The following is a 13,494-nucleotide window of genomic DNA, read 5'->3' as shown; positions in this document are numbered from 1 at the left end:
AAAAGGATATAAAATTCTTACTGATAATACATCTTGTAGCTTAAAAAACACAGAAACACATTAGAATGATTTATTTGCAAAGAAATATCATATTCATAATTACTATTCAAATTTTGATACATAACACATAATTGTATTTGTGTGAAATAATCAAATGTTCAAAATACAATCTGAATGATAGTTTTGTTTATAAATTGAGATGTGATATACAGCCTTTGCTGAAGTAAATAGCATCAGGGTAGGCTTAATTTTATAATCAATCATGTTTCAAAATATTTGTTTCTCAAAGATTTTAAGGTACCCTAATGGTGAAATGTTTTAAGAAAGAATTGTAGCAGTGATATATAAGATTCAAAGACTGATGTGATTGCTTCAATAAAGATGGAATACAAAGAGTGATATTGAATACAATACAATGCCGTCAACAGAATATGTAAATTTTACTACAAAATAACATATTTTTATTTTAACATAAATGAAAGAATGCAAATGTCAACATACAACTTGAACTGTGTTGTAAACTGTGTAATGGGAGATAACTCTTACCAGAACTTCCAATCTTTTTTAATCCAAATAGATTTACTGCGACATGGATACCTGATTTGTTTTTACAGAATTTCAAACCAAATCATAAAATATATACACATCATATTTTGTTATATAGTTATTCATCAGTGATGTTTTCCACCATAAACTTTGTATAGAAAATTATTTTCAAACTAGCTTGTACAAGATTGTTCAGGAGAAATATTTTAATTATCAAATGGGGATCATTTCAGAACCAACAAAAAGAAAAAAATGTCATCACCTATCAATATTATATGCATAAGAAATGTGTTTTAATTTTTGAAACTGTTAGACAGAGAAAATATTGAAACTTTCTGAATATGTGAGACAAAGCATTAGTGAAGAAAAGTATAGCATCAGTGATTCTAATGAGAAATTACCCACCAGTGCCTAAAATAATAAACAGAAAACTTTCTTGATTTTTGATAAATGTATTCTTAAAAACCAAAAATAAATTTAAAAACTGAATCACTACTAAAAGTTAATTTTTTTGAAATAAAAAAAAAAACGAAATGTTTTCTAACGGAATAATCCAATTTTGAAACATTTTTCCCCATTTCAATCTACTCCCAAACTTCCATAAGTTAATATATGTTGAACCTCCGTTTATCTGATAAACATATTGGTAATAAGCAATGTTTCCTTAACAGGCAATTCCAGCACTTAAACCATTTTTTATATGTACATAGTATAACATTTCACAAAGGAAATGGTGGATTAAACCTGGTTTTAGAGCTAGCTTAACCATCCACTGGTATGATTGTTGCTTTACTAGAAAGGTTTATACTTATAGTTAAAACAGGGTCATATATAATTGACTATATTTTAATACTCTTGTACCAAAAGATCAGGAGAGCTTAAGTGCCTTATCTTATTGTTTTTTTTTTGTTCTTTTGAGCAAGAAATATTAAGATAGTAAATCAGACTAAAGAATTAATTTTAGTCATTTAAAAGCTTTTCAATAAGCAGATATTTTATTAATTTTTTCTCACACCAATGTAGATTAGAGATGGAACTCCAAATCTTATAGAAAATGAAGTTTGCACAAAACTTATCTTCACTGAAATCTTGTATCAATCCATACAAAAAATATTCATTGAAACAAATTGGACTTGTATTGTGCCATGAGATTCTCTCATCTATAGTCTTAAAACTGAATAACATAGAGAAACTTCCCTATACTTACTACTTTAGTCAAGGATAAAACAACAACTTTGACATATAACTAAGATACCATTGTACTAAGATAAAACAGTGTTACCTACACTCAGTCTTTTATAAACAAATGTCTTACCTAGAAGTAGCAGTAGTGTAGTCATGAGAAGCTGCTGCAGGGTAACGGTCTGTGGGGCTACTTTTTGGTCGGGAATATGTGTTGATGGTTTGGCTTGTTAGGTCTCGAAACATCTCATCGAAATAGTCCTTCCCTTGTCCAAGACTTTGTCCACTTCTGCCTGAACCTGCAATATGTAACATTAAACATATAAAGAGGGTTCTGTTAGTCTTCTTATAATTTCAATTTACACTATATTTTAAAGGATATCAACTTCACTGAACAAAAAAACAAACTAAGCTATGAATACAATACTACAAACCTCTGGAGTAACCTTCCTACAAAATGTCATATGGATTATGGAGATAAAATTTTGTCAAATAACAGAGAAAATTCAGAAAATATTCTCTTGAAATGTATCAAATAACTTTAAAAATTATACTATTACTAACAGAAACATTGTGCCAATGTGATTTGAAAAAAACCCAGAACCAAATACAATAAAAAGCTCTCTTTAAACAAAAAAAATAAAGGTTTGGCAACCTGGAATTAACTAGGCTGATCTGAATGATCAACATCTGAAAATAAATAAAACTCTTGAACAGGAAAAGATTTGAAACAATTGGAAATTAACTAACTGATTGTTTCTAAAAAAAACTTACTTGGAGCTGATTTGACCCTGACCACAGGTCCAACTGGACGAGGGGTCACAGGTGGCGACGGTTCAATCTGTAACTTGTTTACACTAGGTATTGTCTCATAATTATATCTTGTGCCACTGATAGGAAAATCTGCACTGGCATCATACTCATTCTGTACACTATTGTAGATAGGCTCTGTAGCATGTACTGTCTCCACCTGGTAACCAGAGGTCTGAGGTGGATACGTATCCGTCTGCTGTGGATATGCAGTAGATTGAGCTGCTGGTGGTGGTGGATACGACTGATAAGATGAGGACATAGGTGGTTGGTAGGTGGTAAACACTTGAGAAGTTTGCTGAGGTGGTGGAGAGCTTGCATAGTTGTGAGTTACACTACTGGAGGTCTGCTTTAATGTATTACTGCTGACATCTACAGGAGCAGTCAACCTACAGGTCATGAAGAAAGATTATTGTGTTTGATATGTTTTATCCTTTGATTTTGCCATTTGATTACAGACTTTCTGTTTTGAATTTTCTTCAGAGTTCAGAATTTTTATGATTTTACTTTTTGATTTTACTTTTTTTTTGCACAAGCAACAGCTTCAATCTAACCACTACATACTTGTAATGTATGTGTCTGTGAAGTGAGTGGCAAAATCATTTAATACTGTAAATTCTTTAATAATCTTGGAATACAACTATAGTGGAATACATGGGTAAAGCTATTTAGGACAGGAAATGACAAATGTTAAACAATTTAAACATGAAAACTAATGGCCTACACTGTAGCTTCAAAATATTTTCTGTGATATTTTTTTGTATTATGTTTAAAGATGCAAGTATCTAAGTCAACAGTTTACCATATCTCCTTATTTACAAAGAAATAAATCAGCTTCACAATAATATACCTGCTGCCAAATTCCAAGTGCGGTAATTGACAACTTGTCATCCTAAAAAAGGCTTTGAAAGTGAGAGACGATCAATTCATATGAAAATTTTGAAATATTTCAGGTCAACCATTTTTAACAAGTGAGCATTGGTAAGATTTTACACTGAAGTTGAGGTATAAATACCTTCTTTCCTCCTCCTGTAACAAAGCTTTCAGAGCCTCTATCTCAGCCTTTAGAGGGATATTGGTATCCCTGGATATATTAGCCTCCTGCATCTTAACAAATAACACCTCCTGTACCTCACGGAATCTCCTCTCCATACTATATAACTGGTCAGCTGACCTAGCTCTCTCAGAGTTCAGTGTTTCCTCTAATGACTGGCGCTGATGATCAATCATTCTTATCTTCAAAGAAAAAGATTCAAATATAGTTTTATGTTCCTGCATTATCATATTTTATTTAGTTTGTTCTCTAAGATAACTAATCAATACTTTCCTGCATCAAATAATTAATACAAGTTTTGCATAGTCTTTTTTATGGTTAAAATCACTTTCAATGTATTCAGTTTTATAAATGAAAGAAGCCAAAACAAGAGTTTAAGTAAGCAGTTCACCTTTACCTCACAGTATCAACAGCCTTGCCTGAACTTCAGAGAATTATAGATAACTACTGTATATTCAGAAATTATTGCGAGGTTTTTATTATTGCGAATAATGCGACTGAGTGGTAAACGCAATAATTAAAACTCGCATTTTGTAATATTTTAACTGAATTAAGCATGATTTTTCTTAAAATCGTAAAAATTAAAATCGCATTCAAGTGTAAAATGACAAAATCGCAATAATAAATGCACGCAATAATTTCTGAATTTACAGTATATCAATAAGATAATATAATTTTCTTTTTTATACTTGTTTGTTTTAATTACATTATTTTTGTATGTAAGATTAACTGGGACCACATACAAAGGGAGATAACTTTAGTACATTTTTTTGACAAGCTAAAAAGTGATATATTTCTGGAAAATAATTAGCAGTTGGAAAATGAACATAAAATAAATTGATTGTGGTGCAGAGGAGGAATTTTCCTTAGAATTATGTAAGGATTATGACAAAAGTCAGCAGTTGTTGGGGTTTAGAAAATGTGGTCCTATGTCCCCTATGGATGTAATTCTTGGAACAAATAAAGTGTGAAAAAAGTTTAAAAAAACACACTTTTATCTCAATGCTTCTTGTTGTACAATTTTAGTACAAAAAGAATCCTTTCTATAAAAGGAATTCATCCAACAATATCAAGAAAAAAGTTTCAGATCAAGAAAAATTTCAGAGGAATCCCATAAAGAAATTTCTTAATTTTTGTGTGTCAATTTCAGTCATTCAAAACACCATGAACCTTTTCTTGCCACATCACTATGCTCAATAAACTTCATACTGTAATTTGCATCTAATTTTTGAAGATGTTTACAAGCAGGAAAATTTATTTTAATACACTTTTAAGTAAGTTTTATTCCTTGATTTTTTCATTCAATCATTTGCCTTTTAAATGAAAAAAATATTTTCAGCTTGTAGTATTTTTAGAGTGTTTTGTTTTTCTTGTTTTCTATATCTAGAATTAATTTCTTACCTCCCCTTCCAAGTTTGTAATCCTAGCCTTTAAGTCACCAATACTTCCCAACACTTGAGATTTCTCCTTGTCCAGTCTTTCTATTGTACTAGCATCATTTTCCATCTGAACCTTCAAGGCAGATATCTGTTGGTCAAAGAAAACAACACTTATCATCAACATTATATTATTATATAACTTATTATCTTTACAACAACAATAAGTTTGGTACAGCAGTACTAAGTCAACAAGATATTTTTTTAGTATTTTTGTCCATAAACTTCAATGTAAAAGTTCTTTTCCTTTTTAAACCTCCATAGAAAGAGAATTCTGCCTGAAGTCAATTTTTAAGATACTGAGATAGAACTTTTAGTCATGGTTTGACTGATCTGATTTTACTTTGTTTACGTACATGACTTAAAAATGTAGTAGTCATATACACCTAATCGCTATTTATTCCATTCCGGATAAGTTCTAAAATTACACAACTTTTTCATCAAGTTGAAGCTATCTGGGACCCTGTTGAAACAATTCACCATGCATGATACTTTTTAATGAGACCTGTTAAAACTACCGTAAATACTTCAAACAAAATATTTTTTTACTTCAATTTTGATTTCGAAAAAAGTGGATCATACTATATCAAAGTTTCTTGATGATCACTTTCTAAAGTTTTTTCTCCCTCAGCTCACTACTGATGACCTCCATTTTTCGGCCGGTGACCCAAACAGGAAGTTGTATAAATGACTGTTTTTCCCGGAATGGACTAAATAGCGATAAGGTGTATTGGTAATACTTTCAAATGCATTCTATAAAACAAATGGTGAAAACATTTCTATACATCCTGTCAACGTATATTTGTTCCCCAGAACAGAAGTTCCACTGGAAACTTTGTTATAAACAATGTCATATTACCTATTCCTGTTAAAACAAATATTCTATACTATTTATTCCGTTAGGAACATATACTGTAATATTCATTCCTATGGAAATAATTTTCCAGAATATTTTTTCCTTTTGGAACTTATATTATGAAGGAACTTATATTCCGTGACAATCCTACATACAGGTAAACCCTAGTCATTTAAACTTTTATTTCATCTTTTGAAGAAATGCACAAGTGAAGACATCCAATGCAAGAGAACTCATCTTGTGTTAAGTGTTTTATATTAGGTTATTATTTCTTAAAACTTAGACAGTATTAATCTTAAAAATAGTAAGCTGTTACAATTACACAAAAGATAGACAGGAAAGGAAAAAGCAATAACATATTGAATTAATTCCCTTGGATTTTGTATGGGATTGATAAATTAGCATGCATCTGTCCTGTCAAACTGGTATCAAGTATTAATGGGAAGATAATCGTGATGAGAAAGCTGTCTACAGAACTCTTACTTACCATTCGCATAAGTCGGGATTTCTGATACTAAATATGAAAGTGGCACAATTAATCTATGGTGTGTTTAAGTATGCAGAGTAATACTTTCTCCACACCAATTCAAACTAACATTTCATCAGTTACATAGTTCAACCAATAGAAGGATAAACAAGTGAAACTGCGAGCTAATGCTCACTGATGATACCCCACCGCAAGTGGATAATATTAATAGTGTAAAAATATGCAAGTGTTCGGTAAACAGGAAGTTGTAGAGTGATGAATCTGAAAACGCATCACACGGTATAGCTGACTTATATAAATCCTGAAACCAAATTTCAGAAAACCTTGTATTGCAGTTCCTGAGAAAAATGTGACGAAAATTTTTAACTTGGCTATCATGTGTAAAATCATACAAGTGTTCGGTAAACAGGAAGTTGACAAGTGATCAATCTGAATACAACACAGGGTAAAGCTGACTTAGATAAACCCTGACACCAAATTTCAGAAATCCTTGTATATAGTTCCTGAGAAAAATGGACGAAAAATATTCAAGGGACGGACGGACTGACAGACTGACGGACTGACGGAAGGATAGACAGAGGTAAAACAGTATACTCCCCCTTTTTTAAAGCGGGGGTATAATAACATGGTAAATATTTGTTATTTAGAAGTATTCACTCTTTTTATTATAATGAAATTTCAAAGAAAAAGGCAGAAAAAACTTTTTCAGGATGTTGTAATTGGGCCTTTATTTTTGCAGTGAATTTGAGACTGGCCTTTTTTTCAGGGGAATTTAGGACTTGCACTAATCTGGGCACAGGAATTAATGATAAACTTTTAAGGAAATGGGAAGATTGTTTTATTTGGGATAAAACACCCTCCTACCACCCCCCAAAGAACAATAATTATATAAGAGATGTAAAAAGGTCAAGCCAAAGCATTCAGGTAAAAACATAATCAAAATACCATAATCATATTTTAATGAAACAAGAATAATTTAAAAATCAACATATAAAGCAGAAACAACAAGTGAAACTGCGAGCTACTGCTCACTGATGATACCCCCGCTGCAAGTGTATAATATTAATAGTGTTAAAATATGCAAGTGTTCGGAAACAGGAAGTTGTCGAGTGATGAATCTGAAAACGCATCACAGGGTATAGCTGACTTATATAAATGCTGAAACCAAAGGAGTAAGTTCGGTAAGGGCCATATTTGGCCCCAATTATAAAGTTCATAGTTACAAGACAATAAATGTTTTAAGTTGCCTTAAAGACATGTTAGAAAGTTAAACAGAACTGTTTTTGTCAATGTTTAATTCTAACACGTTGATTTTTACATCCAAAAAAGATCAAATTAAGGGATTTTGGTGAAATTTGACAAAATCAGCTAGATTTCAACCAAAAGAATGACCAGGAAACATAGAGCGCAGGCGTCGACAAGCTTAAGATTTAAATAAGACATGTGAAATGTCTCCACAAACATTATTTTAAAAGATCTTTGTTGTCGACGCATGCGCTCTATGTTTCCTGTCCAATCATCTATGGAAATTTACCCATTTTCGTTGATTTGTTCGTGAAAAAGCAATATGAGTACAACTTGTGACGTCATAATGAAACGCAGAAACGTTAAATTTTCAACAAAATGGTTTATATCCTAGGTAGTCAATGTATTAGCTGTAATGTATCGTGATATTGGTCGATAAATCTGAATTTGAAATTTACACTAAAAAGGGGGCCATTTTAGGACCTTATCTAACATACTCCTTTCAGAAATCCTTGTATTGTAGTTCCTGAGAAAAATGTGACGAAAATTTTCAACTTAGCTATCATGTGTAAAATCATACAAGTGTTCGGTAAACAGGAAGTTGTCAAGTGATCAATCTGAAAACGCATCACACGGTATAGCTGACTTAGATAAACCCTGAAACCAAATTTCAGATATCCTTGTATTGTAGTTCCTGAGAAAAATGCGACGTAAAATATTCATGGGACGGACGGACTGACTGATGGACTGACAGCCTGACAGCAGGACAGACAGAGGTAAAACAGTATACCCCCCTTTTTTTAAAGCCGGGGTATAAAAATGTTAAAAGTTTACATATAAATACAGAAGACTGCATGCAAATTTTTATAATTTTCTACTGACTTGTTTTTATTCTACCAGTTCTTAAATTGATCAAGACAAAACCCCATAGCTTACATTTCTAGTATACTGTTGTTCTGATTCAGCCTGGTACTTTTGTAATTCTTCCTCTGCAGCCTCTCTTACTTGTTTTATAAGGTCAGGAATGTTGGAGTCAGTTTTACTAAGTTCACGAACTCTATTCTCCAATCCAAAGATAGTTGAAGTGGCAGATTCCAATCTTTGTCGGAGCTCCGATTGTTGTTCATTCTGCACTTGGTGATCAAACTCTGATTTTTTAAAGCATGCATGTAGTTTTTCTTCTAGTTCTTGTCTAAGTAGCTGTTCCTTTTCCCATCTGAAAAGTAAAAATTTGAATTAAAAATACAGAGAATGCTGTCAATTCCTGTAATATTATTCTCTTGTTTACTGGCTATGAGGACAAACTTGATCTTGTCTGTTTATGATACAGAAAGTACAAGAAAATCCTCACTGCCAGAAAATAGTCTTTTTATTGGGTTGCTTTCAGTAAATAATCTTTTTATTGGGTTGCTTCCAGTAAAAAATCTTTTTATTCAGTTGCTTCCTGAACCCAGTAAATAATCTTTTTTCAGGTAAAGTTTGCTTCCAGGAAACATGGTAAATAGCTAAATACAAATGCACAGTAAATAGTTAATGAAACTATAAACTAGTACAGTGTAACCTGCCTAATCTGACACCTGAGTATTCAAACATCCTGCTTTAACCAACACTTTTTCATGGTCCTATAATATGCCTATCCTTTCAGGAAAAATCTGAGTATTCTGACACCTTGCTTAATCCGACATTTTTTTCTAGTCCCCCAGTGTGTGGGATTAGACAAGTACAGAGTTTTTTCCTGACAATTTTGTACAATTAAATGTTATTGTCTATGACTTTACAGTGACTTGACTGTTAGTGTTGCTCTCCACCAATTGCAACTTATTCAAAATTCTGTCCAAATTGCAATTTGTTTTTTAAAATCAAATTGTTCAACTGGTCAGAAATTTTGAACTAACTGCTGTAGAAAACCAGACAAGTCATGAAAGTACAAGGTGATAAAATAAAACATACATACAATCCTATAAGACTTTAACTCCACTTTAATGATGTTATGACAAAATCAGTCTATCAGTTTATATAGGTATATTATAGTCATTTCCATGCTGAAGGAACTGACTTATTATTTTGAATTGCTATAAAAATGTCTAAACTAAGTTTTTCTTTCTAAAAGTATTCTATATTCATAAGAATCAGACATTTTGTGAATTAAAACATTTCATATTCAGTAAAATATGTGTAAAATTGCAATATGTTTTAAGAAGTTTCCATGGGGAGATAATATTTTTTTCTTTTAAAAAGTCTTCATGCAAAAGAATAATATTATAGGTTATCTAAAGCATATTGTTATTTCATACATATTTTACTAGATATATGATGTTTTATTTAAAATGATATCTGGTTCTTATGAATAAAAAATTTTTAGAAAGAAAAACTATATAAAAGCTTAGTTTTTTACAGCAATTCAAAATGACAAGTTCACCTTAAGCATGGTAATGACTATAATATACCTATACAAACTGTTGAGACTAATTTTGTATAAACATCATTAAAGTGGAGTTAAAGTCTTATAGGATTGTATAATGATAAAAAAAAAGTCTTATAGGATTGTAAGTATGTTTTATTTTATCACCTTGCACTTTCACATTTTGACTGAACAATTTGTTCAATATTGGACAATTTGGTTTAATAAAACAAATTGCAATTTGGTAAAAATTTTGAATGAGTTGCAATTGGTGGAGAGCAACACTAACAGTCAAGTCACTGTGATAAGAAAATACACAATGAGTTTTAAAACAACAACATGTTGTAATTTAAGCGTTTATAAAATAAAATTTTTACACATTATTGTGGTTGATACACAAACCATACAAATTCAGGTTGCATACCTTCGTTTAAAACTTTCGTTTTCTCTTGTTAAATTATCTAAATCTCTCTGCATGCGTGGTACATCATCTATTGATCGGGGTGCTGTTCTCACATGCATTAATTCCTGTTCCAAATTATTTATTTTTTGTTGGCAGTTATTTATTTGGTCTACAAGTTTTCTGTTTCTATCTGTTTCTACTAATAATCTGAAAATAATGGAAAAAGATCATCACTATCAGTTTGTAGAAATTGAAAAAACATTAATGTTTATTTCAAGGATTTAATTTCATAAAATACAATGCATCCATTGGATGGGATTTGATGTATTGTTAAGTTTTGACAAATAAATAACTGAGATTTAAGGAAAAACATATTAATTTTTAAAAAGGAAAAAAATTATCAGGGACAGTATAAATTGGCTACAAGATATATAAAAAATCTAATATATCATGTTTTGTGCTCAATCATTAATGAAATGCAAATAGTGAAATAGTAATTCGCTTTAAGAAGCCAGTATGGTTCAATTTTGTCAAAATTAGCTAAAAAACATTGATTATGAATTATTCACTTGCAAGTGAATAATTTAACCTCATTGAATCCGTACTCATGTGAACTTCAATTTAACCCCTAAGCTTCAGATGAATCACACATGAATTGTATATGTAAAGTTATTTAAAGGAAAAGAATGTCAACACAAAGGTAAATCACTTGATTGACTGATTCCATCCAGAAAAAATCATTCTTATACATAAAAAAACGATGATAAGCATGTATTTTTCATCTTTAATATGAAATTAAATAGACCCAGAAAAATCCAACAGCAAGAGTTTGCTTCATTTATTTATATCTCACTAAGACTATATTTATGTTTTTGTCGCTTATATGGTCATAGGATGACTTAAGAGGTCAAATTGATAGTTAATTAGATGACGTCTAGACTTAAATACACACGAAAGGAAGCTCGTTTAAACAGCTTTTTTTTTAAATCCCCTCTTTTTTTATTTTCTACTGATATTTACCTATCTTCCAGATCTTGGGCAGATTGTTGATGTTTACCACAGTGCTGTTGTAAAATAATCTTTTCTTTGGAAACGTCTTCCAACTGATATCTGAAAAAGGATTCAATGAAAACAATGCATTACTTCATCTCTTTGGCTTATATATAATGATCTAGGGTTGGTAATACATTTAAAATGAAAATCTGATATTTTATCATACTTTCTTTGGTAGACCCTTTTTCATTCACAACTTGTAAATAGACAAACAGGATGATTTAAAGATTGGCATACAGTATAGACAGTACTTAGTCATAACCTTTACATGTTTTTGTGTTGTTGGGTTGATGTTGATTGACATAAACTACACATGCCCTGTTGTTGGATGTTTTCTCGTTCATTCTTTTGGTCCAGATGTCAAGATGAAGAAAATCAGTTAAGACTTTGTTCTTGGATATATATGTATTAGTTTCCCAAGTTTTTTATAAAGCAATAGAGATAGAGATTCTAGATGCTGTCATTTTATTCATTATCAACCATGCTTGTTGACATTTTATGTTGTGTTTGTATGTCTGTGATTTACATTGTATGTTTACACAACGCTGGGTCCCAATAATTGTCACATTTACCAATAACTTTTGTTTGGGTTGCTCATTCATTATAATGTAATTATGAACAACTGTCATACAAGTGGCAGGTTGAGCTAGTTGTTTTAAATCACCTGTTCTTTAGAAAATGACTACAAAGCAAGAACATGACAGTTGTTTTCTGTTGGTTGACATAATCCAGTATTTGATTTTTTTTGTGGACTTACCCTTTTAGAATTAACATTGGAATTCAGTATTTTAGTTAATTCTATTTTATCTGACCTTGTTTCTAATTATCTCGTTTCAGTCTGATCACCGTGATAATAACTTTTTTAACATATGGTAATGAGATTGCTTCAAGATGCAATGTGAGAAATTACTTACCTCAAACTTTCTAGTTCCCTTTCATATAAATTCTTTAGATGGGATACTTCTTCTTCTAGAATTCTAGCAGACTTCAGAAACGAAGATGAATCTAATTGTCCACTTTGTTGCCTAACTTTTGAAATATACTGAGTAAATCTGTCATTCAATCTTTGTAGCTCTTCCTTTTCCTGAGCTCTTGACAAAGATGTTGAAGACAGTGTGTACATATCTCCTCCGTAATTGAAATTACTCATGGTCTTAGTCCTAGGACCAGTTTTATCCAATTTGCGTATACTATTTGCACTGTATGCCCGTGGCTGGGGTATGTTGTTTCTTGCTGAAACCAAATGTGAGAACTTCTTTTCAAAAGGAGTCAATGACTTCTTGGTGCCAGAAAATGCACTCCTGCGATAGCGATTATTTATATTTTGATTAGGATTGCCACTAGTTTTGACAAAATAGGTATTTTGGTTGAAAGCACCTCTTGGACCAGGGAACTGATCCTTTAAATAATGAGTTGATGTGACAAATGATTTTCGAACAAGTTTAGTTTGATTTTCAATTGGTGGTGGCGATGGTGTTGTTCTTAAACTATTAACATGTTTATATTCTGATTCACTTCCAACTAAGGATCTCTCAGAGTCAGATAATTCTTTTTCAGCTGTCAGTACTTGGTCCTCCTTATTTATCTCTTCTTTATCAAATCCTGGTAAGTTAAGCTGTATATTGTGCAGTGAACTATCAGGTGTTGAATGTAAAACTAGTCGTTCAATCTCTGGATCCCCGTCACCCAAATGTGCAGTGTTTATATTGTGTGCATCAAAACCTTCCTGGTAACTATCACTAAACCTGAAAGTACAAAAATGGATTATATTAATCATTATTTTTTTTAAAGATTATCACATCAAACAAAGCATTGGCTTTGCTCATTGTTGCAGGTCGTAAGGTGACCTATAGTTATTAATTACTGTGTCATTTTGGTCTCTTGTGGAGAGTATGTCTCATTGGCAATCATACAACATTTTCTTTATTTTTATAATGAAGAAAGAATACTGTATTTTTTTTAATTCTTATAATGTTGCAGTACGGTATATGTAAATGAGCATTGCTGGCAGCCAAATAGGT

General features: G+C 31.4%; 1 protein-coding gene across 10 annotated transcripts in view; it reads right to left on the bottom strand.

Annotated features, from left to right (window-relative positions):
* The window catches only part of LOC134683324 (lamin-B2-like), a 60,898-nt gene that overhangs the window by 27,319 nt on the left and 20,085 nt on the right, over positions 1–13,494 (bottom strand). For 7 of the 10 annotated variants that reach the window (XM_063542550.1, XM_063542551.1, XM_063542555.1 and 4 more), the window contains 10 exons: positions 12,388–13,218; positions 11,441–11,530; positions 10,442–10,627; positions 8,553–8,832; positions 6,372–6,398; positions 4,994–5,119; positions 3,554–3,774; positions 2,503–2,927; positions 1,862–2,027; positions 547–597 (listed from right to left, as the gene is read on the bottom strand). In XM_063542550.1, the coding sequence (XP_063398620.1) occupies positions 547–597; positions 1,862–2,027; positions 2,503–2,927; positions 3,554–3,774; positions 4,994–5,119; positions 6,372–6,398; positions 8,553–8,832; positions 10,442–10,627; positions 11,441–11,530; positions 12,388–13,218 (2,403 nt within the window). The remainder of the gene's footprint in view (positions 1–546; positions 598–1,861; positions 2,028–2,502; positions 2,928–3,553; positions 3,775–4,993; positions 5,120–6,371; positions 6,399–8,552; positions 8,833–10,441; positions 10,628–11,440; positions 11,531–12,387; positions 13,219–13,494) is intronic. The other 3 variants (XM_063542554.1, XM_063542549.1, XM_063542556.1) reach the window with 3 other exon arrangements.

Source organism: Mytilus trossulus, chromosome 9 (assembly GCF_036588685.1).
Source record: "Mytilus trossulus isolate FHL-02 chromosome 9, PNRI_Mtr1.1.1.hap1, whole genome shotgun sequence".
Lineage (NCBI taxonomy): Eukaryota > Metazoa > Mollusca > Bivalvia > Mytilida > Mytilidae > Mytilus > Mytilus trossulus.
This window is presented reverse-complemented; position numbering and strand designations above follow the sequence as displayed.